Source organism: Montipora capricornis, chromosome 3, assembly GCF_036669925.1.
Source record: "Montipora capricornis isolate CH-2021 chromosome 3, ASM3666992v2, whole genome shotgun sequence".
In the NCBI taxonomy this organism is placed as follows: Eukaryota; Metazoa; Cnidaria; class Anthozoa; order Scleractinia; family Acroporidae; genus Montipora; species Montipora capricornis.
Genome location: NC_090885.1, coordinates 73,818,949 through 73,842,338, shown reverse-complemented (window position 1 = coordinate 73,842,338; position 23,390 = coordinate 73,818,949). Strand labels below are relative to the sequence as shown.

The 23,390-nt window shown below is 39.9% G+C and overlaps 1 protein-coding gene across 1 annotated transcript in view; it reads right to left on the bottom strand.

Moving 5' to 3' along the window:
* LOC138044041 (U5 small nuclear ribonucleoprotein 200 kDa helicase-like) overlaps positions 1-23,390 on the bottom strand; it is a 49,345-nt gene that overhangs the window by 3,570 nt on the left and 22,385 nt on the right. The window contains exons 20-38 of the mRNA XM_068890634.1: positions 22,120-22,203; positions 21,409-21,515; positions 20,969-21,187; positions 19,633-19,877; positions 18,176-18,349; positions 17,314-17,474; positions 14,149-14,247; positions 11,974-12,102; positions 10,787-10,888; positions 8,960-9,049; positions 8,013-8,191; positions 6,785-6,842; positions 6,490-6,692; positions 5,866-6,016; positions 4,853-5,000; positions 4,118-4,194; positions 2,939-3,026; positions 2,499-2,620; positions 1,071-1,214 (exon numbers count right to left, since the gene is read on the bottom strand). Of these exons, the coding sequence (XP_068746735.1) occupies positions 1,071-1,214; positions 2,499-2,620; positions 2,939-3,026; positions 4,118-4,194; positions 4,853-5,000; positions 5,866-6,016; positions 6,490-6,692; positions 6,785-6,842; positions 8,013-8,191; positions 8,960-9,049; positions 10,787-10,888; positions 11,974-12,102; positions 14,149-14,247; positions 17,314-17,474; positions 18,176-18,349; positions 19,633-19,877; positions 20,969-21,187; positions 21,409-21,515; positions 22,120-22,203 (2,580 nt within the window). The remainder of the gene's footprint in view (positions 1-1,070; positions 1,215-2,498; positions 2,621-2,938; positions 3,027-4,117; positions 4,195-4,852; positions 5,001-5,865; positions 6,017-6,489; positions 6,693-6,784; positions 6,843-8,012; positions 8,192-8,959; positions 9,050-10,786; positions 10,889-11,973; positions 12,103-14,148; positions 14,248-17,313; positions 17,475-18,175; positions 18,350-19,632; positions 19,878-20,968; positions 21,188-21,408; positions 21,516-22,119; positions 22,204-23,390) is intronic.

Sequence of the window (23,390 nt, the reverse complement as noted above, 5' to 3'; positions counted from 1 at the left end):
CGAACGAATAGAGTGAGTTGTTAACTGCTTTGACCATAGGCCAAGCCAAGTAAGCTGTAAATGTAGAAATAAACTTCACTTACCTCTACGTACAATTTGTCCTCGTCTTGTCTGTGCAATCGGAGTGCAAACTTTGTCCATTTTAGACGGGTTTGTGGCTTAAGAATTTTTACGCTATTGCTAGTTGTCATTTCCCCTTCTCTTTATAAGGGGAAATGACAACTAACGACATCGTAAAAATTCGTAAGTCACAAATCCGTCTACAACGGACTCAGTTTGCGTTCCGAGTGCACAGAAAAGATGAGGACAACTGTACGTAGAGGTAAGTGAGGTTTATTCCTACATTTACAGCTTACTTTGGCATTTATATGCTCAAAGTTAATTTTCGCATACAAAGTCTACAAATCGTATACCGAGCTTGGGCGGCCTGTGCTTTGACGGATGTCTAGCGGACTCTTTATGGGGACTGTACGATACAGTGCGGTCTTCAAACTTTGCATTTGAATTATTTGTATTGCCAGCACTGGGCAAACGTCCTTCGATTTCTGGACCTTTTTGCTTTGGTGGCATGGTACGTTACACTACTGGGCAACAACAACATGGGGAACTCCGCCTCCAACTCTGTGTGAATAGTATGTGCGTTCTTCAACGCCCCACCTATTTTACGAACACGGGTTGGGACACGGGGCCTGCGGTGAACGGCGGGTCCTTATACAAGAGCAGGAGCCCATGAGTAGAGGAGCGAGCAACTCCCATATATTCCTGTCACGGCGTTTTCAAAGACCGATTTATTTTTAGATTGAATTTCCCGCGAATGAGACTCCCACAGCCCGATGACCAAACACAGGAAACTAACTTGACGTCATAGCGTCACCGAACAGGAACTGCCTTTGTTGTTTTGCGGCAAAGATAGTTTTAAAAAATAGATCGGTCTGTAAAAATGCCTTGACATAGGCTTAGCATGAGAGTTGCTCGCTCCTACTCATGGCCTCCTGACAAGAGTTAGGGCCATTTATTTACGGGTCAAAGCACTTTACTTAGTTTGATAATTAATTTGTTTTTCTCAGTACCTTGCCGAGTATTGTTTCGGTATCTGACTGCATCTCAGCTGAAAGTTGCATCCGCGACATGTGAGCCTGGATAAGAAGGTTCGTCTTGACATGAGGGTCATTGTACTTTGGGTTCGCCACTTTATGAGGCACACGATTCATCAACTGTGGAACAAACACAGAATGTTTCCATGGTCATTTCAAATGAATTAACTATTTTACTTGGAAAGGCAACATGGAAAACCACTCGGAATTCACTTTCCATGTTACGGGAGAATATATGAAATGAATAGAACGCATTTATAAATGGCGGCCAAGAAATTATTCTTTTGTCTTTCGGCTAATCATCATCACTAGCCTCGTTAGCGCGAATTTTTGCTTTAAAGTGAGGCTAGTGAGGATGATTACCACAAAGCCGAAAGAATAATTTCTTGGCCACGGACTTTAAAGTTCAAATCCCAATGGCTTCGTTTTTAATGCCGGGCTAAAGGCTCACAAGAAGTGTCGTGATTGGCTGAATTCAATAAACCTCCTCCAAAAGAGCGTTTTCACATGACGTCATGGCGGCCATGTTGGTGTTCCAAAACAAAGAAATAGCGGCCATGATGGTCAACAAACTAATCCTCCGGGAATTGAACTCTATTTTTATGCGAATACTTTCTTTTGTTTCAGTAATCCAATATGGCTGCTGGTCACGTGGGTGAAAACGTTCTATAGACTATATTCGTATTCTCAGTATTGAACTGGGACGAGGTTGCAATGGAGGCTAATGCTATTTAATATATTCCCCCGCATTAGAATCCATTGCAAGCTAGTTCAAGTCCAATACTGAGAATACGAAGTTGCAAACATACATGTAAGTGGCGGCAGCAAAAAGCGAAATCGTTAGCTGAAAGTAAGTTCGAGTCAGCATATTTATGAAAAGCGAAGTAACGAGGGAGTCCTCAAAGTGAGTTCACACTTTCGACAAAGGACTCCTTCCGTAAGGTGCTTACACACGCGGCAAAATAGTAGTTCCAGGTTAAGTTTGGCATAGATGTCACAAAGGTGTTGCAACAATTTCGTTGGCATCTCGCGTACTGTTCCTTTTCAAAGTGCTGTTCATAATCCCCGCCAATGCTATGCCCTAAAACGTTGGCAGAACGCCTTGGAGCGACATATACTACCGGCAACACCCACTATTTACCGCTAAGACAAAAACAAAACATTTGCAAGGGGATACCTCTTGTTCCATCATATGACGTCACAACTCAGCCTTCTTACTAAAGAACCCTTAATGAGGGTGTGGTCAAGCGGGGTGTTTAAATTCCGGTGTTAGAGAAAAATCGCAGCAGAATCGAAAAAACGAAAAAACTACCCGAATTGACTTTAGCGCGACCCCTTATCCTGTTTTAGTCTCGGACTTATCCTATTTCTCTCATTCATAGTCGTTACTGTCAGTCATCTCACCTGTTTTAAGGTAGTGTCTTCGTGATGTCTTATGGGAAGTCTCTCGTACTCGTAAGCGGATGAGATGATCTCGATCAAACCACGCAGTTTAGTTTTAGCGTTCAACGACACGCTAAAAAGCTCTAAAACAGTGCAAAGAAGAAAGTTGTTTAAGTGATCCAAGATTTACCAAGGTATCTTCAAACAAAAAGCCAAATGTTGGGTTCTTCCCGTAAAAAATTACCAGTTCCAATTGTTCATACGTCGATTAACACTAATCTGCGTTCACATCCCTACCGAGGTTTGAAGTTTACAACTAAAAAAAGGATTAGCAATGTAATTTTATGCTGAAGGAAAACAAAACGTCTAACTCATATTTGAGACCTAAAAATCTTGTGAAAACGTCTTTGCTTAGTAATAAGTAAACTGAAAGTGAAGTTTTGATCTTCTGGGCCACTTACCGATGGTTGTGTAATTGATGTAATAGTAAGCTGCAATCATTCCGAGATTCAACGGTGAGACATCCATCTCATCTTCAATTGCCAGACACTGGGGGAACAAAACGGACAAATAGGTGACGACAGCCGTGTCAAATCACGTTTAAATGCCATGAAAGGTCGCAAGGTGTAGGACTGGCGCAGTGGTGAGAGCACTCGCCTCCCCTCAATGTGGCCTGGGTTCGATTCCCAGACTTGAGTTTGTTGGTTCTCTACTCTGCACCGAGAGCTTTTCTCCTGGTACGCAAGTTTCTCCCCTCTCCTCAAAAAACCAACCTTCGATTTGATTTGCGTTAATTTGCTGATTTCAGTTTACAGTGTCCCCAATTAGTGCTTCAGCGCTACAAGACTTGACACTTTAAAAGTTCCTTTCCTTTCATCGAGGTTTTGCACAGCAGATTACCACGGTTCCGAAGCCGGGCATTTTGTCTTATTTTACCAAAAATGATCAAAACTAGATCGGATGCTGCGCAAGGTTATTAAAATAGATTCCAGCTATGCTGCTAGGACAGAAACTTTCGAAATGGTGCACTCTCGCAATTGTAACGAAGGAGATCGGGAATGTTTACCCTGGAAAATTTCATGACGAAATTACTTTTTCGATGGTAATTCTGGGATAGTCGGAAAAAACCCGAATGGTCCTTTGTATCGGAATCGAATCGACGATCTTTCGAATACTAGTTCGGATGCTCAACCACTGAGCTATTTGGGATGATCGGAAAAATCCGATTGCTCCTTTGTATAGGAATCGAACCGACGACCTTCCGAATACTAGTTCGGATGCTCAACCACGGAGTTTTCACATTACGTCTTTGCAAGCGACGTTGGTGGACGAAAACAAAAAATATCTCGTCCGCTCCTTCTGTTGGTTGGTTGCAAACCACCTATGGATGGTGCACACCGCACACCTGGTTGCACCTATAGAAGACTCGTGGGAACACGACTACTTAACCAGGTTCAGGAAACGATCGTCCCGCTATACTGCTAAGATTGACTACTCCTGATATTGAAATATAGGAGATGCCAAATATTACACGAGTGACGCTCGGAATTTTCGCTGATTTCGATAAATGCACGGCGGGTCTTTTTCCAGATATCACCAAACAAAGCACCTACAATTTTTTTTTTACCTTTGATTCTTACCTTTGATTGCTTCAAGTCATTGAGAGTGTTCTCTACCATGTCTGACATGTGATCTGACAAGTGACGATGGGTAACACCTGGCAAGGAAATCAAATCCACAGGGAAAATTAAGTTCGTGTTCCATTGGAATCAACCGTTTTAAGGTTGGTTGGAATTTTCGAGTTCTATTGGAAAAAATCATTTTCGGTTGGTTTGGTTGATAAACCTTTTCAACCGGCATCAAACTAGGTTGAAACGATTGAAAAAGCGACCGCTGTCGTTTACACGGGCTTTTTTCGGTCGGCCGCGCGGGCTCCAGCAATGTTGTTTTCTCTCAACTTGTCAACGCGGAGCAGTCTGGTAATGACTATTCCCACCAATAATTACATAACTGTATTTCAAATATTAAAAAAAAAATCATAAATTCTCTATTTGTTTCTCTTGTTGGTCATCAAGCATTTTGTTTCCTCAGTCTGTACTTTACCATGTATCTATGTAATTAGTCCAAGGAAGCCTATTTAACATAAGCTCCAAGCTTCGTTGAGCTTCTTTGTAACACCAATCTTTAATTAACAACTTTTGATCAATGCTATGTTGTGTATCTTTTACATGTGTGGCTAAATGAAGAAACAGTCATTTCTCCATTGTTGCCAGCGTCTCAAGATGTTGCTTGAAAACCACCTGAACTGAAAATCTTCACTCTGGAAATGTGCATCAAATTTCATTTCGGAATAAAATAGCGTAGAAATTAGTTACCTTGTAAGTTGTAGTAGTTTGGGTTCTGGGTCATTCGACGGTACAGAAAAGTCCACGTTAGATAGTCCACAGCATCCTGCTTGTTCTCAACTGTCTTTGTCACCACTTCAGCATTAAAATGATCGTGTAAGCAGTGATCCAAATGTGACTACAACAGGAAAATACTGTTTGCATCAACTTTCAAAAAGACAGTTCATCTTGGATAATTCCTGGCCCTGGAATCACAATGCGCACGTTTTTATTGCAAACGCGAAACAGGGCAAAGGAATCAAATCATCACAAATTGGTCCATTATTTTTTCTATTTCCTTACTCTACCTTTAGTTGCTACATGCAAATTTGTAATTGCCACTTTCGGTCGTAACGTTAGTAAATTTTAGCACGAGCTGAGAGAGAGCACACACCTCCCACTGATGTGGCCAGGGTTCGATTCCCACACTTCGTGTTAAATGTGGGTTCTCTACTCTGCTCTGAGAGGTTTTTCTCTGGGTACTCCGATTTTCCTCTTTAAATTCTGTACTGTGTCTCCAGTGCCCCGGGGCCAAATACACTTGACACTTAAATCATAACCATTACAACTTTCTCACATTTGATTGGTGTATTAACTACTTTATTTTTTACTAATTATTGTGTAGGGTTGAAATCGGACAGTTGCATCAGTCAATCATATTAAGTGCACTCAGCTGAATCCAACAATCACAGAATTTCTCACGATAGCCATAGCAACAATCACTTACCCCACCAAACTGGGGGATTTTCCAAAATGGGACAGTGAAAAAGGAATGCATTATTTTTGCTTTCTCTGAAATTGTAATGTTTTTGATAAATTGGTGACAGGACTTCGTGTCGTCCAATTCGGTCTGTAATCATACTCGTGATTAAACAAATCGGATTCCCGCTACGCGGTCGTCCGATTTTGTTAATCACTCGTATGATTACAGACCAAATTGGACTTCATTCAGTTCTATTACCATTATAAATCAAGTTCATTATTATTTCTCCTTTTGAACTCACCTCAATAGGAAGCGGTTCATACAAGAATTTCTTGAAATATTCTTTCTTGGATGCCTGGCAGAGAATCACAGCTTTTCCAGAGTCATCCAAAAGAGGTCTGTTTGCGCGACCAATCATTTGTAAGACATCGGTAACAGGATAGTCCACATAACTGCAAAACGAAAAACACGACAATATGAGAGCGAATCGCAACGACATGGAGGTCATGCTTTGCTCAACAAAGTAAATTATAGAGTTCACTCCTGTTTAAATAGATGGGCAAATTCGTTGGAAAAAAGACACTTAATGTTTTTCCTTGCAAGAGGAAAGTAGCACAGACACCAACGAACCAGCAGTGCATGGAAGTTAACGTGAATGAAAACAAAAACGCACTACCAGGTTTTATACAAAAACAGCAGTGACTTAACTTTAAGTAAATTAGAGAAGAACCAAAAAGAATTTGACACGCCAGCACCATGCACATCTTCATCCAGGTTTCCAATCAAAACCAAACTGGCCTGTGTTCTCTCGCCGGAAAAGCCAAAGAAAGGAACACGCTGAAAATTAGGGCTTAGACACTGACTCCCGCAAAAAAAAGAAAGAAGAACGCTTGTTCGCTTGCTTGGTAAATATTGCGGGACTTACGCATGAATCTTTCCTTCATAGAACTGTGTGTCCATAATAATGGCAAGGTGAGAGCTCATGTTTATCGCCCACGATAGATTGCGTGACACAATCACCACCTGTATCGCACCGGAATTGAACAGCTGTTCCACGATCTTCGTTTCGGTATCGGACAAACCCTCGTGTAAATAGGCCACACCATATCCCACGGTCTCCTTGAGCGTCTGAGGAGAAGAGCAAAATAACGAAAGATGAAATTTATGGAAGAAAGAGAACAAGAAGAAAACAGAGGACAGAACAAATCCAACATATTAACCTTGTCATTTAAACGTCTGATAAAAGGTTGGAGATCCTCCTCTGTGCAATGAAGGAATCTGTTAAAAAAAGGGAAAAGTAAATTTTTTGTTCGCCAAATGCCGATAATCGGTATATCTCCTCAGGTCATAATAGTTATGATCATGTCCAAAACCAAAGCTAAGCCATTTGTCGGTCTCTTAAGGCAGTTTTTCACATGTCACAACACTCCTCTTAACGTGACAGGGCCTAAATAAGACTACGTCTAGCGCATTCATTCATTATAGTATCTGTTGTGTTTTCCTGGCGCACCTGTAAAATAGCCAACTGGTTTGCCTCCCGCCAGTTGGGATTCTTAACAATTGTATATGTTCAGTGCTCGGAGATATTAGCTACTAGCTACTCTAAAATTCCGAGGGTTTTTTTTTTCAAACCAAAGCAACAAATCATTAAGACGCTATTGAAAAAGCGTATTATGCAGCGTGCTTATTCTGGCGTCGCAAATGCAAAACCAACCAATCAATGCGATACATTTTCCTAGCTTGCGACCATCTACTTAATCGACTGGTCGCTATTCCTGCATCGATTGGCCTGACGTTCTCCGTGAAGTCTGGCACTAAGTTACAGAATTCTCTTAACTTAATTCTCACTAGACTTAAAAGCGAAAAAAACAGCTCAATTGGTGGACAACATTGGAAAGTGCAGCAAAGAGATTTTTTTTTTAATACATCCTTGCATTCAGTTTTTCTCCTTTTTTTCTTTTTTCTTTTGCAACGAGGTAACAGAACGGTAGAAGCAAAGCAAATTCTTTGACAGAAAAACTCGTTTAAGGACGGTGCCTACTAATTAAAGATATTTTTTCCCCGATGTGTGATTATGCAGGAAATGGAGATCTCAACAAGTGTTATTGAAATCCAAAAAAGAAAATTGGGGGTAACCACGTATTTTTCAAAGATAATTGATAAATAATATTTGTAAAAAGCTTTAAAATACAAAGCAATGTATGATGTTCTTTCTCAAATTGAAGCTCAATTATCTCTCAAAAATGCATGGTTACCCCCAATTTTCTTTTTGGATACCAAGAGTACTTACTAAGATGTACTTTCTCCGGATAGTTTTAAACCGCGCAAAAATTATCCCTGTATTAGTAAGCATCACCGATAGGAAATCCGAGTATCTCGAGATGCGCAGAACGTATGCGCAGTAACAATAGTAGGCACCGTCCTTAAGTTAGTCATTGAAGATCTTACCGTTGCGCATCATTCTCAGCACCGGAGAAAGTCAGCAGATCCAGTGCAGTTAGTTTGGTCTGCCTTCTCGAGGGAACGAAAACGATCACAGGTTTCTTTGGGGAATGCTTCACGATCGCCTGGTAGGTGGGCTTTGTCATGGCAATCAGACGAGATGCTGTGTGCGTGATGTTGAAACCCTGAAGAAAACAAAAGAGTAAGTGAAATGTAATCAGCGATGGTGGTTTAGGATACGTAAAAGCACAATATTGGAGGTTTAGTGATGACAGCGTGCGTATGGGGGAGAGATATCAAACTTCTGGTGAGTTAGTATATCGGAACGATCAACAGAAGGATTAGTTGTTCCAAAGAAAGAGGAAGAGGATTTAGTTATAAATAGGAAAGGCACTACGACAAGCCAACAGACGCCCACAGTTCGCACCTCTTCCTCCAGCTTAACTAGTCTCCAGATTCAGTTCTTTGTGGAATCCCTTCCCTAAATTCAAAAGCTAAATATGCTGAGGCCGGTCGCTCAAAGCCTGGTTAGCGGTAACCGTTGATTAAGAGATATCAAAACGTATAGGTTTTCATGGTTTTAACACTGGTTAGCGCAAGCCACGGTTCGACAACCCGTGTCAGGATTTCAAAAGAACAGCCTCTCTCTCCCTCTCATATATGCACTGCTCGTCAAAGAGGAGTTTTTTTAAAAGCCAAAACTGCCCCAAAACTGCGTCAAAAAACAAATAGGCCTTTTGCAACAAACGATCACGTGGTACAAAATCCGCCATGCTGGAGGGCAAGCTCATTATTATTTCCCCACTGGGACATTAAAACAAAGAGACCTGAACCAGTCAAGCTTGACTTGCCTTTGTTTTAATGTCCCAGTGGGGGAATAATAATGAGCTTGCCCTCCAGCATGGCGGATTTTGTACCATGTGATCGTTAGTTGCAAAAGGCCAATTGCTCACCTGTATGTGTAGTTCGAGTGGCACAGGCCTGACATTGGGATGAAAATTAAATAAGCCTGTGGCACTGACGCCGAGCCACTGAGAAACATCCTGCATAACACAGAAAAAAAATGGTAAACGAAGATCAGGCAGTGAAAACTGAGAAATAATTTGGAATACCCTGCTGTCCTTTGACAAGGATACATAACCTGGGTAACTGCATACATTAACACACAAACGAGGAATTCAAACTGATTTTTCTACTTTGGCCGCGAGGTAATCGAGACGAGAGCAAAAATTACAAGGGTTCATTCACCCACTATTTTCGTATTTTGCTTTGTCCCAATTTCTTCGTTGTCAGAATACGATTCAATCTCTCTTCACGAAGGACAGCTTCCTACTCAGACTCTTTAAACCACTATTGAATACTCTCATTAGTTAGTAAAACTCTTCGACATTCGACTGGCCGGCGAGTACTAAAGAATGAAAAAGGCAATTTTACATGTATCTAGTAAGATAGCTAACCTACAAGAAGGACAATTATGCAACCTCATACCGTCCTAGTGTCAACAAAGTTGAGTTCAGGAAGAAATAACATTAAGCTTAATCACTGGTTGCACTTTAATGACCCATTACAACAAAACGAGTTGGCACTTTAAAAGATATCCTAATTACAATCCTAAACCTAATATGATAACAATTTAACTAGACTACACCACAATTTAACAAGACTACAAGAAAGATAATTACATGTTTCCAACCTCATACCGTCCATAACGCTATTCACCGGATAAATCATTATTCAATGAATAGCGCAATTGATTTCGCTATTACTTATCCACTGGATAGTGATTTATCCGGCAGATAGCGCTATCCATCTTTTGCACACTGGAGCCTAGTGTCCACAAAGTTGAATTCAGGAAGAAACGATATTAAGCTTTAATCACTGGTTACATTTTAACAAAACGATTTGGCACGTTAAAAGATATCCGAAAGGCAATCCTATCTAATAAGATAACAATAAACTAATTTAACTTACACTACAGGGCCCGGTTGTTCTAAAGCGGGTTAACTTAATCCATGATTAGCGTTAACTTTTGTTTCATGTTTTCAACTTTTTGGTGAAAGTTTCTTTTGCTTATTTTTGTTGTTCAGGATTGACTTCTTCTAATGTAAAGTTTTGCCGAATATCAGCGTTGAACAGCATTTGGGAATAGAGAAATAAACTCCTTGGTTAATTTTTAATCTGGGATTAGCGTTAATCGGCTTTTGAACAACCGGACCCAGGATAATTAATAAAACGATTTGGCATGTTAAAAGATATCCGAAAGACAATCGTATCTAATATGATAACAATAAATTTATTTAACTACACTACAAGATAATTAAGCAACCTTTTTTCATTGGTTGATAAACTGGCGCGAGATTTTTAAACCAGTCACAAAGGGTAGCAACTGCAATGGTGTCACTTTTGAAATACCATAAAACTCTTTGTTTGTCCCCCAAAATGTTGCATTTATAAGCGTTGGTTTTCTTTCCCTTGGGACCCAAATAAATAAACCAATACACGGCATTCAACTACGACAACCAGACTTGGCAACAACTTGAAGGAAGTACGAAAGAGAGAAATCATCCTCGCACTTGTCTATTACAGATGGCTTTGACGGGGATTCGAATCCATGACGTTTGAAACCAGTGCGGCTTACAGATGAAAGAGAGAAATGATGCTCGCACTAAAATCTGCATGACAATTTAATCTTTTCGTCTATATACCGCACTTCAAAAATATACATTTCTTTCACCCTTGAAGGAAGTGTTAAAACTCATAACAGGCGTAGTCTCGGTTACCTTGGCATTTGCCAGAGACGAACTCAGAGACACGATTCTTATGTTACGCTCGATCTGAGAAGAGATGTACCGCATGCGGGAACCAATGACTTCCATCACCGGCTGAAAAAATAATGCAGATTGCGGAGTAAGCACTGGTAAATGTCTTCGGCATAGCTATTTAATGGCCGGAGCTCACCACGACGATTTGAAATTTGCGTAAAAAAAACCATCGTGGAGACTTCGTGAAACAATAAGAAATCACTTTCCACCGCGATTTAAGACTGGTTTTCAGTAACAAAGCTTGCTTAATGAAAGTGCCCGTGATAAAAAAAAAATTCACTTCATTTTTTCCTTCAGATTTTGAAAGTGTGTTTCTTTAACAGCTGACTGGCAAAATTTTGAGCTTTGATCTTTATCCAAAGGTCGTTTACTTTGACTGTAGGTTTTGGATTTCACGGTCCGCTATTACTCACGTTCAAAACTGACCGATTGGACCTCAGAGGGTTGGATCCAGAGAAAAGTGACCTCAAAGGCTCACTAGCTAAAAAAATGTAAACTCGAGTTTTAAAGTCTGAAAGCCCAAAACTCCCGTAATGTATTATTAATTCTGCGCCGTACACACGCCTTGCATTCCCACACTAGTGAGCCTTTGGCATCATTTTCTCCTTGAACCAGCTCTCTAAAAACTTAAAGTTAGTAATGGTGGACCATTAAATAGGAAAATTCCAGCTAAAATAAACAGGTGTCTTTTTGAAATCAAGGCTTAAAACTTTGGTCGCTTAACATAGTTTCGAAATCCAAAGAAAAATAATTGATTTTTTGGTCACAGGGGCACTTTAAGCAAAAGAAACACCATTATCACTGACAGCAAATAGGTAAGCCAGCGTATGTTGCTTGTGATTAGCTTTCGTGGCAAATAAAAACTTGCCGTTTTTCCTTTGAAATTCATGCCTTGATACCCGGAGATCAAGGGTTCAAGACTCGTTCTGACGACTCGTTGAATTTACTCCTGGTAGTCCCTGGTTCAATTTCTCTGCTGGAACTTGCAAATGGCCAACTGGTTGACCTCTGGCCTTTGTATTCATATTTAACGCCGCCTTCACCCAAAACAAAATTATGACTTCCACAAATCTACTATTACTTTACATGTAACTCCGACAAGACAGTCTAACCACGTCTACATTTTTAAGACCATTTCTCCCTACCCCTGATTCTCCGCCAATTAGATGAGCTTCATCTAGAATAAACAAGTGTACATTCTGCACATTCTTCCTCTGTTTCCATCTCCGTGATAACACATCCCATTGTTCCGGTGTACTCACGATCACGTTACCCTGAAAACACAATCATATATGCTGATGTCCGATCTCACCGATAGATCACTTGCTTGTAAAGCGCATTTGAATATGTTAATAGAAAATGTGCTATATAAATTCATTACCATAACCATTACAATCAAGTGCAAAGAAAGACGAAGCAAATGTGCTGCTGCTACCATAACAGCATTCTTCCTTGAGATAAACGTGCTTATTATATAGCCAGGAGTGTTTTACTGGAAAATACACCACTCGTAAAATTCATACGAAACTACATCCGGAACCCGTGTGGCGTAATTTCCATATCCTCACTAGTAGTAGTATTAAGTATTGATGACGTCATTTCCCTTTTTTGCATGGCTATAACGGCAGTCAGTGAAAAATGGGGTCTTTATGCATGTACCGGAAAGCACTGTATTTTTGGTCACTTGGGATTAGTCTTTATTTGGAGTTGTTTTGTTTTCTGTCCTTGTTTCTTTTGTTTTACGTAATCTGTGCTCCGGTACCTGCAGAAGGAACCGAAAAATGGCGAGCGATCGATAGATTCGTGAAGTTCTCTGAAGCTGACGTAAGATCCTTCTCTGAGAAACAAGAAAATGCTAACACGAAGAATAAAACTTCACATAACTTAAAATTATTCAAGGGTTCCTTGTAAGTGAAGAAGAAGAAATGCGAAAATTGAAGAAATTCCTGCCGCCGAGGTACAAGAGTTTGTGATAAAGTTTGTGCTCGGTGTTAGAAAGAAAAATGGTGGTGAGTAAAACACTCCTGTCAATATAATAAAAAGAAAATTCCAGGTTAGCTCGAAGATATGAATTTTATGTTATCGTGGCAAGAACAATACCTCACCAGTGTGCGCAGCGAACGAGTGAGACATTGTTCTTCTCGCCACCGAGTCATATGCTCTATCTATTTGACGTGCAGGTTAAAGACAAAAGAGTGAAGTGACCCTCGCACATATCTAGACAATTTAAGCAATTGTCCCTTACAGGCACCTGAAAATTCAGGCAGCTTCACTGCCTTGTTTTTGTCGCCAATCAAGAGGATTTTACGATGCCAGGCTTCTTAAAGCTGGTTGCCATTAGCAACGGAAGCATAAGCACGAGCAAGATGTGCAGACGCATTAACATCTTGTTGATTAGTTTCTCTTGCCTCAAAAAAGTACCGAGTTTGCTTATGTCGTTGCGTTGCTAGTGGAGACAAAAGTTTAAAGGGGCCTGTGTCACAAAATTGAGCGACTGGGAACTGGCAACCAAATCAAACGAAACGTAAAAATAACAACGTAAAAGCACTGAACAAAAGTTTGATTAACACAGCAAATACAAAGGGGTGCAAGGATGTGCAAAATTGAACAAGAATAAAATGGGTTACAACTAGGTTTTTTGAAAACCGTTCAGCTCAACAGTCAAACGAAACGTAGGTTTCGAAGGTTTCGTTTTCAAAGGTTATCCCACTTGTTTTTAACAAATTATGTATGCTCTACAGACATTTTTTTTCCAGGAAGCTTTGACTTATGTTGTTTAAAAGTCATTTCTGGGTTAACGCTGAATTGTGTAGCGTAAAGGAGCGAGTAATTGGTAAAATTACATGAAGTATCCACTGCACTGTCGTTACACAACTCCCTGAAAGGTTGTTTCTTTGTAACTTAAGACTACAACAAAGACCCGAAAATGAATAACTGTCTATACAATGGCAAACTCCTTTCATTTGTCGTCCCTAGTTTCGCCAGATCTGAGGCTTTGGTAACAAGGGGGAGCTAACGCTGCATCCTTCAGCCCCTTCGAAGAAATATCAACTTTACAGGGGTTAGAGAAGGGGGGTTCGGACTCCTCCCGACCCTCCCCCGAGATCCGTCGTAATTTACGATGGAAACGGTCCATTTCCGTATTTCTTTTTTCTCTCTCGGGAAATTCAAATTGAGCGAAACAAAAAGTTTCAAAAAGCGGAGTTTAATTTTAGAACGAATGGAGGTTACCTTTAACGACACCTTTCTGAATCTTATGAGGAGACCACACATACCGTGACAAGAGCACCTCTAATGCTTAAACTAAATCCACCACTTACCTTAGCGAGAAGTTTTAGATCTGCACTCGTTTCTCCCGTTAACATCACCACATTCTTACCCAACTGAAGACCAAACTTGCTCTGCCAGTCTGCATAAACCTACCAAAACCAAAAACAATTATTTCTTTTTTAGAGCGGTTTTCAATTGAGTGTCGAAAGCAATTAGCGAATTGCTTTGGTTTTGCATTACTTCACACAGTGATTGGCTCAAAGTTCTCGCGCCACTTTTTCAACCACTCAGAAGTGAAATCAAAATCAAACGTGGCTCGCGCGTACACATTTTCCCCGCGCTTTGTGTCGTCTACGTGTAATTATTTCGAGTTTTGATTGGTTTTCCGGATTGTCTCCGTCCTTGTTAATTGGCCAAAGTAATTACTTTGGTTTTGGTTTTACGACACTCGATTGAAACTCGCTCTATTCCACTTAGTAAGCCAAAGAATGAAACGTAACCACCAGGGAAGGGTGGGGGGAGGGAAGGGAAGCGACTCACATTTTGATACGTGTAGCAGCGACAAGACAACCACAAGATTTTAGTTTGTCCGTAAGGGCAAATCCTGGCACAGTGAGGAGCAAGGATGGCACAGTCGGTTAGTGCGCGGCCTTGGTGCAAGAGGTCCTGAGTTCGATTCCCGGATCTCGCTTCCTTGTTTCGACTCCTTTCCTTTCCGTGTAGCTACGTAGCTTTAAATACCCGTAAAACGGAGCACTGATGGAGAGGGGGGAGTAAAATGAGCGCACCGTCGACCTCAGGTTTGTCAGTGATTAAAAGTTACTGTTACGAGTTATCGACGTTAAATAAGGTCTACTTTACTTTACTTTACTTAGAATGACACCATTTTTAAAAAAAGCTGAGAGCCCTGTGAGCCAACTGAATCTACAGTAATACAGAATGGGCAACAATTTCCTTCAACTTGTCGCGCAACACTGTTGCTTTGCAAGTGCGAAAAACTCTGTTTCTCGTTTTACAACCTACGTGGCCAACTTGTCACGCAACAAAATCCTGTGCTGCAAGTTGCGTCAACATGTTGCGGAGAGTGAGACGAAAATAAACTCAGTCCTTTTTTCATGAACTTAACCACTTCAAAAAATTACCCTTTTCGACTACTGGCCTTTCACAGACCAAAGCCGTTCTCAGAGTGCGCGATAGTTCGCGTAAAGCGTTTTCCTTAAGCTCCCTATTCCTGTGGTTCAAATTTATGTTTCCCATAGGCAGGGAAAGCCCTTAGAGCTTTGTAACGACTGAGTTTATTTTCGTCTGACAATTTTCACCTTCGTTCGCACACAGCATACCTCTTTCTCCGTCAGCCATGTTTGTTTGTTTTTTTTAATTTGCCGCGATACCGCGCGACAACCAATCACAAGTCCCACTGCATCAATTCGTTGCCAAAAGTAGAGCTTCGTTCTCACTCTCCGCAACATGTTGACGCAACTTGCAACAAAAGATTTTCTTGCGTTACAAGTTGGTCACGCAGATGGTAATAAGGGCAATTAAGTTTTTCAACTTGCAAAGCAACAGTGTTGCGCGACAAGTTGAAGGAAATTGTTGCCCGTATTACTTGGTCTTAAAGAGGATACACTTTACTCGCTCTACAAGAAGGACTATTAATATGATGCAACCTCATACCGTCCTAGTGTCAACAAAGTTGAATTCAGGAAGAAATTAACTTTTAAATCACTGGTTGCATTTAAAAAATAACTCAATACTCATTTTATCAGAGAGAGACAGCTAGTCGTATAAACATAACAACTTTCTTTAATTTTCCAGCCATGTTTCGACGGTACATCCGTCATCTTCAGTGTTACATATTTTGAAATCGCCGTTGAATTTAAACTGGGGTTAATCAAAACCTTGATTGATAGAACTTTTAAGATAAACAACACTTGGATGGGGTTCCATACTGATCTTCAAAAATTGTCTGTCATTCTGCGGAGGAATCTCTTCCCTGAAAACCTTATCAACAAATATATTTCTAAATATATTCAGACAGCAGTCAAGGGAGGGAAACACAGTCTCATTCAGGAATCGAGCCCCAGGAAACACCTAAGTTTTTCTTTAAAATCCCTTACGTTGGGCACTTCTCAGTCACGGCACAGAGGTGTATACGCAAACTTGCTAATCGGTTATGTAAACCTATTGATATAAGGTTAGTCTTCACTACTTTCAAAGTCAGGAGTCTTTTTAATGTGAAAGATGCTGTCCCTGTAGGGCTTCGCACGCGTGTGGTCTATAAATTTTCGTGTGCAAGTTGTAATGCTTGTTATGTTGGTGAAACCAGCCGACACTTCTCCACACGAGTGCGCGAGCACTTACTTTCAGACAGATCTTCGAACGTTTTTAAACATCTGCAGAGTTCAGAGTCTTGTAAGGCATCCTGCACACAGGATTGCTTCGAGATCCTGGACTCTGCAGCCACTAAGTACCAAGTGAAGCTTAAGGAATCCATGTATATAAAATGGGAGAAGCCCGATCTCAACCAGCAGGTGAAACACATTAACCTGACTCTCTCCCTGTAAGGAACTAAGCGTCACTCATTTAAATTTTTGTTTTGTTCTGTTTTGATTTAATACGCAATATTGACAACGCAATGTAACGAAGTTTGTAAGATCGCGCGCGCTTTAAATTCAACGGCGATTTCAAAATATGTAACACTGAAGATGACGGATGTACCGTCGAAACATGTCTGGAAAATTAAAGAAAGTTGTTATGTTGATACGACTATCTATATTGTTGCTGCTATCTAGACCAGAGAGACAGCTCCTTTCAATGGACTTCACACCTTGAATGAAAGTAATAGACTTGTACTTCAACGCATTTTCTTCAATAGGGTTCCTTCGACATGTGCACCAAAAAGATTGATACACATTAATATGGATTGCATTTTTGGAGAATATATAAATAGCGGCTCCCACAACAGGTTCAAGTTTCCAAATGAAGCTCTCGGTCGGCGCTTTGTCCAGTTATTGCCTAAATGCACAAGCAAGATTCTGTAATATCAAATCGCACAGAAAAGGACACCACGAAGTCAAGCGCACCATTGTTGTGGGATGAAGGCCCACTATAGTTCGCCATTCATGGCATGTACATTATTTAAAAGGAAATGATTGTTGTCTGTTGGTTTACATGTAACAGAAGGCAAACTGATGTAAAGGTTCCATGCAACTTGCCTGGTCAGCCAGGGATTGTAGAGGAGTCACATAAACACATCTACAGTCAGATATCTGCTGAAGAAGTCGCAACACAGCAAACTCGGCACAGATGGTTTTGCCACTGCCGGTAGGGGCACCAATCAGAACATTCTCATCCGAACTGCACAATGTGTTGAAAACTGGAGATATAAGTAAATAATTTGTCAGTATCACAATGAAATTGTATCCATGTGTTCTATCACTCAGAAAAGTCCTATTGACGGCTGTTGCAACATATATCTAAATGGCATCTTACACCATGAGTCTCTCAAACATCACTATTGAGCCAGCAACATTTTGTTGGAGAGAATAGACAGCACCTCAACATGAGATCTCCGTGTTCTACTCTTTTGAGGTCTTCATATGAACTAGGGTTCTGCAGCAGGCCCTATAGTTTATACTCCATTGTACCAGAAGACTTGCTACTTCAACCATTTTACAGATACGATACCACAGGCAACACTTTCTCCTCAATGATTTTAAGAACCCAAGAGTTGGTCCAGTCAGCATTTATCCGCACTACATCCTGTGTGGTAATCTAATGCTTTAACAACTAAAATCTACAAGCTCTTAGAAACCTCAAAGTTATTGAGAGTTAAGTCATTGTTTTCGTTCTTTGTTTCTTTACTTTTTAGCTGCTTTGAGGTTTCAATTTTCAAACCCTTCTTTTTTAAGGCATTAGCTAAAGCCAATTTGAGGGTTGAGTGCAGGCCATTAACCCTTAATTTACCAAAACCAAAACATGCAAGTTAATCGCAGTAAGTACACGTAACTACAGACATTGTTCTGAAAGAGAATTTAACACAGAAGGCCAAACGTAATTGTAAATTCCAGGCCTCACCTTGCGTCTGTATTGGGTTAAAGTAGGGAAACTTGTCTTTGTATAGACTTTCAAAGGCAGGGTTTCTCAGAGCAGACACAGGAAGAGGTTGCAAGTCCAGCAATTCAGTGGGGGGAGGGTTCTTTTCCGGCAGAATCAAATGACGGAATGAAACTGGAAGCTGGGTTTCAGATCCTAAAAAATGATTGTAACAAAACAAAGTTCATAAATAGTGTTTCACGTGATGTCACAACGGCCATGTTGGTGTCCCTTTACAAAGGAACGGCGGCCATGTTGGTGTCCCCAACTAATCCTCTGGGAATTGAGCTCTATTATCATGCAAACGCTTTCTTTGGTTTCGGTGGAAAAACAAGGTTACTGATCACATGAAAGAAAACACTATAATTATTGCAAGAAGCCTCTTGCCAATACAGTCATGTTATCATACTTAATAAACATCTTTTATACAGGGTTGACCTCTAGATATCCCCTTTCGAGAGATATTTTGTAGCTTTGATTTTTTTTTTCTCTCTTGAATAAAATATTGTATCGTATTGTATTGTACACATATAATTTTTTCCACAAAAATATGAAGAAATCTATAACTTAAACTTCCCGCAGTCTCAAAGTTGCAGCCATGGACAATCCTTCTCCTCCTCCCCCTTACCCCTCCTTGGTCAGTAATTGGATACCACCCCCTTATATCATTACCTTCTGCCCTCTGACTGCTGCCTGCACCTGTGAGCACTGCAGTCAGAGGACCTCACTCATAAGTTTTAAAATGTGGGTCAGGTTCTACTGGGAACATAAATTTCTTATTGACTGGGTTTGTTAGATTTCTTCATGAATGTATATTGCTCATAGTCTGGTAGATCAATTTTCACAAACATTTCCACACTAGGTTAGAATAGTCACAAGCTGCTAGAGAGAATTGCTGGTAATAACTACTTCCAGGAGATGCCCCCCTTTTAAGCCCAAAATGGTTGGAAGGGTGTCTGAGTGGGAAATTACAGTCACTTCAAATTATACCTCTTGTGGATAAAATGGTTGATCCCCAAAGAACATGACCTTAAGGCCGGTCTACACAGTATGATTTGTCGGCCCGACAGCGTCAGAGTGCAAATCTTGTGTGTATTTTTGACAGCCAATAAACGACCAATTCATGGAAATAAAAATAATTGGTCCAATTCAAAAAATCTGTTGCCCTCAGGCCGACAGTCCTAAAGAAACTGCCATGTCAATCAAAGAGTATGCGAGTGGATAATACGCATAAATACTCTAAAAAATAAAAGCTTTCAAAATGGGAGATGCTAAAAGGACAACGGGAAGTTTGAGAATTAATTCAAGTTTTAGACAATTTACAGGGTACGATTTATCAGCCCGACAAAACCGGTTGACAAATCGTACTGTGTAAACTGGCCTTTAGTTTTGTGTATTGTTTACATGTAAGTTTAAGTCAGTGAGGATGAAATACAAACCAAGCCACTTGTCAGACACAATTCTGATGAAATACTGAGGAGGAAGTGGCTCAAAAACAGGGACAAAGAACTTCAAGGTATGCTCATCAGATGCAAACTTGCTCTTCAGCAAGAAATACTCATGGTGCAGGATGATTTCACTGTCTACATCTTCCACAAATATCCACATAGCTTCAGAGTTGCCATGAACCTTTTCATCCCACTGAAAATCCGGTGTGATCACTAACTCGACACTAAGAGTAGACCTAGCAAAACAAAATAAAGGAATTCATTGGCAACCGTAGCTTTAGTTTAAATAACCTACCATTAAGGTAAAACAAGTTAGAATATACCTGAAGTTGATGATACATTGAAAATCAACATACTGTACGTGTAGCCCTTGATAACCACTCACATGCACAAAGCATTTTCCACTAAAATATGGTATACAATGCCTCAAGTTGCATCTGATTAAGGATAGTCAACAGTGAGCATGACAAAAAGTGATCTTTGATTGCACAAGGGCCACCAAAGGTACACCGTAAGCTTTTCAATTTCCTACATATATACACTGAATCTGTAAAGGGTGTCTGGAGAAGAAATTGTGAGTGAAAACCAGAACCTCAGGGCCTTTTTAGAGCCATTGGCTTGCAAAAATCGCCAGCTATTTCAGTTTTGATTTTGCTGCCTACTTTGATTGAAAATAACACAAGAAACATCAACACAAAACTCAAAGCCAAGCTTCATTTGTGAAAAAGGAAAAGACATTGGTTACGAAATGCAGGAAATACATTCTTAGGGGTCCAGATAATATTTCAAATATTTCCCAGAGAAGCGTGCCCATGTCCTCTCTACATGTAGGAACATGTGCCTGTGGTGCATGCCCCAACAACTCCGACCGTAAAATTTGCCACCAACATGTACCTGCACTCATATTGAAAATTGTACATTTACAGTACTTTGTTGCATTGTTGGTTACATACATGTAACTGCACTTTTAGTTAGGTATAGGTCAGGTATTTCATTTTCCATCTTTTTCACCAACTGTACTTTTCAAACAACCACTTAATGCAAACCTTTCTTAAAACCCTGAACTGTGCACCAGGTTGCCACAGACATTATGCTTAGGTTGTACAAGTACTTCTTACAAGGCTAGTGCTGGGGTACAAGTCATTCAAGTTTTACCCTCATGTATAATCACAGCAAGGTTTTGGACCAAATCAGCTACAGGTAACAGTGCATTCACTGTTACAACAACGCAATGATCAGCCCAGCACACATCACCCAGAAGTCATAATAAAACTATGCAAAAGTCAACAACAAGATAACAATATTATTTTTGCCAGTCACTTGATACCTTGTGATAGGCTGAATATGTGTTGCTAGCTCCATCTTTGGTAGTTGATGTACAAACTTGTACAGTGTCTTGCCCATTTTGGGCATGTGTACAAGCTCACCAATCTCTGTTGCTCCCAGATCATAATATCGCTCCCATGGAAATTCTTTCTTCTCAATTCTCTTGATTACTTCCATGGGGATCTTCTTGAACTGACGCAATGGACTCATTGAAAGCCACCTTTTATTAAAAAATTAAAGTACTGTACATTAAAAGTACATTGGAGTCTCTTTATGGAGAGGTTGCTCAAGAAAAGTGTTAAAGAAGAACTGCATTACTTTCAGTTGAAAAAGCATCAATTGCATTGTACCTTGGTACTTGAACTAATCCTTACGTAGATGATTATTATTATTATTATTATTATTATTATTATTAATATTTACTTCAACATGTTTACTCACATTCTTTTATCAATCATTTTGCACAAACTGAGACTCTTGTCTGCTAACTGAGCCCATCCACGATTCAGGACAATCTCAAAGATTGCCCTCATCAGCCGACCTGAAGACTACGCAAACAAAAACAGAATTTCAAGCTTAATTTATGAACCGCAAAACTTTATTGTTTTTATCTGTATTTTGATTGTATGAATTCATTTTGATTTTAATGCTATATATCTCCCCCAAACCACAAAAATTGCCAAATTAATCTGCAAAAATTTTGTTCCACAGGTCCTTGGTGATAAGATCAATGTTTCTTGCAGGCCTACGGAACCACCCTGAACTTTGCACTTCAAGTTGGGAAATCAAGCACCCTAACAACACCCTTGCAATGACTAGGGTACAGTGCATGTTGCTTGCAATCAGATGACTGTTAATTTCGAGCACTGTGCTTGTAACTGCAAAACAAGTTTTTTACAGTCATGTGCCTAGTTACCTGGCCTTTAAATGAAAGTGAGGCTGGCATTGACCTTGATACAGCCCTCCCTGCTTTTCTTATGTTAATGATGTTGTTCTCATGCTATTATTAGTTGGAATTTACATAAGAGCAATGAGGTTTCGATCAAAGCAAGGTCATCTCTAGCCTCACTTTCATTCATAGGCCAGGTAACTAAGCACATAACTGTAAAATGGATTATTCAATCAAGCTGAAGGTGACACTATACTTTTTACCTGTGTAACATAGACCATGTCTGACATCAAGGCAAACCCCTCCAGTCTCAAATGAGATATGTAGGCTTGAAGAAGAACATTGACCTGCAAAAGGATCAATACAGCCAACTATTAAACAATAATTATTCATCACAAGACTATGCCAGCTGCTCACTTAAAAATGTGCATGTGTGTTCATTCACTATTTTCACAAATCTCATAACACCATTCATTTTGCGAGGGGGGAGGGTATCGAAACAATAATTGATATCCAGTTCACTAAAGCATGATACAGTCCCAAGAATATTTAACTTGTATTGGTTTTATGTAAAGGACCCCCCCCCCCCCCCCCAAATGTATTGCATTATGGGAAAGGAGAAATAGTCAATCAAAGATGTTTTCAGATAACCAGGACGCAGTTGTCAGTGCTTTAACTGCCAATTGTCAGTCACCTGAATTGTTATGTTCCAAAGATTTGACCCTGTAATGTCAAGGAGTGGCATCCAGGAATTTGACACTTTGGGTGACAGCCCAGATTAAATTAGCTCCCTCTTTTATTCTAGATCTATACCAAACCACTAGTTAAGCTTTTTTGTTATTTTGAGAGACCAGCTACTGTTTGTATTTTTAATTCACATAGAGGATATTACATGGTCATGAGGACATACGAAATTTCTCTTCAAGTGTTGAAAAATATTTCACGAGTGAGTGCAGCAAATGATTGAAATATTTTTTTACACAAGAAGAGAAATTTTGTATCTCCAAGTCGCCATGTAATATTCTATTTATTATAAACACCAATGAAATACTAAATCAATTCACAAAAGGCATCGAAAGGCGCAATTTTCATTGTAACCATAGCATCAGAGCTTTTTTCACACTTGGTATTTCATTGGTGTTTATATAATAAATACATGTATTGTTATTTAGCTAGTTACCTTTACAGTACAAATAAACCTTGATGTTGTTGTTGTTGTTGTTGTTGTAACCAACTTCCAGACTGTTAGTACAATACAGGACAAGAAAGCAAGGCCAGTAAGGCATTTTCTCTTATCTCAAGAACTTTGAAGCCAGCTTTCCTTTAGAAGCCAGTGTTACTTAAGAATATGGCAAATGAGCTACTTATTTATCAACCATGTGTGCCTTTCATTCTCCTCCAGTTTCATTTTAAAATATGACTTGTGCCTTAATTCACTGACACGTTTACAATATTTCATAATTAACATTTACCATACATCTATCATACTGTTTCAAAAATTGAACATTGTCAGTCGGCGCATGTACATTAAAAA